Source organism: Alexandromys fortis, unplaced genomic scaffold, assembly GCF_014885135.2.
Source record: "Alexandromys fortis isolate MF-2015 unplaced genomic scaffold, M_Fortis_MF-2015_v1.1 scaffold_68, whole genome shotgun sequence".
Lineage (NCBI taxonomy): Eukaryota > Metazoa > Chordata > Mammalia > Rodentia > Cricetidae > Alexandromys > Alexandromys fortis.
This window is the reverse complement of record NW_026067948.1, coordinates 4044564-4049214: the sequence shown is the minus strand read 5'-3', so window position 1 is coordinate 4049214 and position 4651 is coordinate 4044564. Positions and strand designations below refer to the sequence as shown.

Here is a 4651-nt window from a genome sequence, read left to right as displayed (position 1 = left end):
TGAAATGTAAGATTACTATTGTTAATGGCACCTTGTCCTACTAACAAGCATGGCTTCAGGAGTGCTGAGTCGGTTTCCCTGTCTGAGTAGGAAGCTTGATTTGCATGGCAAAAGTTCTACCCTCCCAGTTTCGTGGTTTTAAGGGCATTAAAATGCATTAACTGCCTCTGTGTTGTATGTCACTACCAGCAGGGTCTGAGATCTTTCTAGAACCCTTGTTCGCTCTACCTACTGGTAAAATGAATATCTCACCTCTTCTCTGGTCTCTTCATGCCTGAGAAGAAAGCTGTCGTCTTGCCCCTCCCTCCCACCCCCACCAAAGCTACTTCTCTACCTCCAGCTCTAACCCAGCGAGTCCTGTGCTCGCAGGCAGCTGGCACTGGGTGAGGCAGCCTGAGCACTTCTGATTATCTTCCCAGAGGCAGACACAGGCTCCGTCTCCTCCTACTGGAAATCCGAACCCATCTCTTGTCGTAAATAATCCCTGGTGCAGGGAATACAAGCCTCATCCGTTCACAGGACTTTGAATGTCTGCTGAAGCACCTTGGCTCCAACTCTAAGATCCATCTTGATTCAGAGGGAAAGGGCAGTGGAGAGAAAAGCCTTGCCTTTGGGCCCCTCCCAGGCTAATGGCTGAGAATGTCAATCACACACAGCTGCTGAAGGCTCTCAACCTGCCCTGTGCTGGATCCACAGGAGCTTGCTGGGACATCTGGGAAAGGTAAAGCTGACATCACCATTCCTTGCCCGCGTTAGGCAGTGAGACCCAAGGAGACCCGCGTCAATCTCCTGTCATCAGATAGAGAGACTTCTGGTTGCGTTATTTGGACTTTGGTCAAAGGGATTCCAACTAGAGAAGCAGGTTGAAGAAGAAAATTGTTCCTCTTTTCTTCCTCTCGGGCTTGCAGCTTCTTGCACACGGCAGATGATCTAGCTCCCTGTGCTCACGTGATGCATTCTGGTTGCATTTACGATGACTAAGATGGAATCACAAATACCTCACTATTACTTCCAGTCCCCAGCCAGATGTGCGGCTGCCCACTCCACTAAGCAAGCACTTAAGCTGAGAGTCTCATTACCTTTCTGTCCCTACGTGGTCCATGAAAGACCTGAAGAGAGTGTGGGGAGCTGGTGCTGTTCACCTTTGTAATTGAGAGAGAAGCATCTATTACCTAGGCTTAGGATAAAGACCTGGGGCTTAGAACTAAGAACCCCTACAATGCAGCCACCTGGAACAAAACAAACAAACAAAACAAAAACAACCCAGAGCCCTGGTTCTAGAAATTTTACTCAATACTCCCGGTTTCTTTAAATAAAACTCTGAAGAAATATATGTTATGGCTAGATTTCATGTCTAGAGTGAGATACCCCAACGGTCAGTCTGAAAAGCATTCTGCCTTTAAGGCCACATGAATTTGACTAGCTAGTTTAAAAGCAATTAAAGGCCAAGTGAGATGTTTTCACATACGGGTTGTATGTTGTTGTTAAGTACAGTCGTCTACAGATGGCTTTCCCAATAAAACGAACTCATGACCCTGCTCGAAACAAAACAGCTTTGTAGAAACAGATTAATAGCGACGTACGGAGAAGACAAGCTGGCCGCAGCCTTCACAAGGGTGGAAAGTGTTTAATGAACTTAGGATGGTGGCTTGGTAAACTAGAGTGTTATTTACAGCTAGGGCTCCCCAAGAGCAGACACCGCCGTGGGTGTGCGAGGCATGCTACGACCAACGCGCCTTCAGCTCATCCCGAAAACACTGGCAAAATAAACTTCAGTTGCAAATTCACAGATACAAGCTTCAAGGTATAAAGTTGTATATAACAAAAAAATACAGATAATATTTATGACAATAACTTACAGATACAAACTCATGAGAAACTACAGTTCCACAAAGGGCTGTAAACATTTTGCACATTGTCAGTCCAGTCTTTTAGGCAAAGTGCTCTTTTGATAACAAATAAATTAACAGATACACGCTAGAGCCAACTATTTCCAGACAACACACACACAAAAAAAGTCTTGACTTGTTTTCTTCTTGTAAACATAAGTTTTACAAAAAAAAAACAAAATGAAGAATTAATAAAAGTGTCTTGCAGGCCAACTACAGATACATACCTGGGCAGCGAAAGGATGTTTGAAATGTTTTGAATGTTAAATAAAAAAATTAACATTAATATCTTTTCAATGGTATTTTATACATAATAAATGACAAGTTTATATCCTCGATCATTTCTATCCCTGAAAAAAGGAATTAGGTATGACTTATTGGCAGCTCGGTCATTGTATGGGGTAACAAGGGCTGGAGTCCAGGAGTTGCTGGTGAGCTACAAAATAGAAAAGAGACGTGGGCATCAGTTCTTTAGGGTGACCAATCGTGATTTAAACAAAGGCAAGGTGTCTTCATCACTGTCTCAGATGTGGGCATTAGTTCTATGTGGTATCTGGCATCAGATATAAGCAGCAGTCCATTGACTCGTCTTTAGCAAGGAGACACAAGCTTTGGGCATGGAGGCGTGCTCCAACTCTCTCCCATTTACCGTACCTCACCCTGCACTGAGAAAGCTACGGTGTGTAGCTTCTACAGAGAGAGAGCTCCCGGTGCAGATGTTGCCTGTCTTTGTGTGCAGGTATTGGGGAGGGGCATACCCAGGATCTCCTTAGGAGCAGTCGGTTGCATTCTCCCTGAACTGCAACTCAAGGTTTTCCTTCCTTGGCCTTAGTCTCTGGGTACTGGGGTTACATGTAAGAACCCCCATGTTCAGCTAGCATCTAAACATGTTTGTCTCAACTAGTACTGCAGTCTCTCACAGAACACACACGGTTCCAACAGCAGTGTAACTAAATGGCACAGTGGGATTATGGGCTGTTTGATTTTTTTTTTAACCAAAACTTAAGATTCTGCTTTCAGCAAAGACTTCAAACCAACCCCTCCTCTGAGAGCCCTGGGAGAGCCGGACAGTGACTGGATCACGTGCCAGGAGGACATTTAAAAGACACCCATGTAGTAGGACGTTTTGAAGTCCAGACCCAGAGAGGAAAGAAAGAAAATGGGCTTCTTGGTAGCAAAGATACTGCCAGGCTGAGATGCTGAGCAGCTTGTTTAGAAGTTAGACTTTGGCAGGGCCCTCACTTGGGATTCCAAAGTCAAGGAAGAGAGAGACGGAATTGGGACTAGCCATGGGACTGGAGGTGATTTCCTGTAGCCCAGATTCACACCACAGGAAACCACAGTTGTCTCTGATGGAAAGGTATCATCCAGAACCCAAAATTATTTATTTCTTACCCAAAATCTGAAATGAAGTGGGTTTAGGGTTTTGTTTTTTTTTGTTTTGTGGCTTTTTGTTTGTTTTGGGGTTTTCAGAGTGGGAGGGGCTGGCAGATAGTTAGAGCCGGCTCAGCTAAAGAGAGAGGGGAAACATCAGAGAAGATGCAGAAAGGGCGCAGATGCTGGAGCCATCAAACATGAGCGTTAGTGTGAGCATGGGCAATGCAACTGCTCAAGTCAGGAAAGAGGTGCCAAGCAGGCAGAAAGCAGCAGAGAAGAGGGTGGGTCCTCCACTGAGTGTCAGCAACCAAGAGTGAGAAGCCAGTGGGTGGGGTTTATGCGTTTACATACGCAGAGAATCTGTGACCTAAAAGATGACTTGGAAGAAAATGCACTAACAATGGGAGGACCAGAAAGTTACAATGTAAGAAATCATCACTGGCTCAAAATCAATTTTGTGACAGGGTCTCACTATGTAACTCTGGCTGGCCCAGAACACTATGTAGACCAGGCTCACCTCAGACACAAGAGAGTCACCTGCCTCTACCTCTTCCTTAAAGGTGAGATTAAGATCTTTGCCACCACAATCAACTAAATAATTTTTAAAGGACACCGAGAGGGCCACTTAGCAAGACACCAAACCACTTAGTAAAAGCCTCTAAGTAGAAGATACTTTCAACACTTGCCCTTATCGAAAGGCTTTATGTGTAGATTATAATCAGAAAGATCAGATTTGAAGAGACACCATCAGGCCAGTAGCCAGATAGAGACACAGGGTCTTCGCATGGTAAACAGATGTCCAAGGGGGAGGGCATCTTGTCAGCCATGAGAAGATGCTGATAAACATAATGAGATGGGACTACAGTGTCACCAGACTGGCCAGGATGAAGCAGGGGGGTGGGAGCAGCGGGCTCGGTGCTGGTGGCCACAGAAGCTCACGAGCTGCAAGCTGACCGGTCTGACTGCAGAGAGTCACACACAACCCACGTATATATCAGCTAGAAGTCTGAACCCACAGTAGCCTGTTCCTAAAATACCCAGACTGCAACACGAAAGGCTATCGGCCATAAAACAGACGTGAGTGGAATTTTGTACAGTAAGTCAGCAACACGGATGACTCTCACACTCCACAGAAGAGAGAGATTCAAGATCGCACTGCCTGGTTCAGTTCCCATAAAGCCACAAGACAACTTGAGTTCAATCCCTAGGACCCTCGGGGATAAAAGGGTGTAACTGACTCCTGAAAGTTGCCCTCTGACCTCTACATGTGTGCCATGGCAGCACACGAGCACCATACACACACACACACATATATGTATATATATACATACATATGTATATTATATATTATATATACATATGTAAAGAAGTTTTAAAAAGGAAAA

At 45.0% G+C, this 4651-nt stretch overlaps 1 protein-coding gene across 1 annotated transcript in view; it reads right to left on the bottom strand.

Moving 5' to 3' along the window:
* Nucleotides 1-2125: 2125 nt before the first annotated feature.
* Lhx8 (LIM homeobox 8) overlaps nucleotides 2126-4651 on the bottom strand; it is a 20974-nt gene continuing 18448 nt past the window's right edge. The window contains exon 9 of the mRNA XM_050149494.1: nucleotides 2126-2325. Within this exon, the coding sequence (XP_050005451.1) occupies nucleotides 2279-2325 (47 nt within the window). The 3' untranslated portion in view covers nucleotides 2126-2278. The remainder of the gene's footprint in view (nucleotides 2326-4651) is intronic.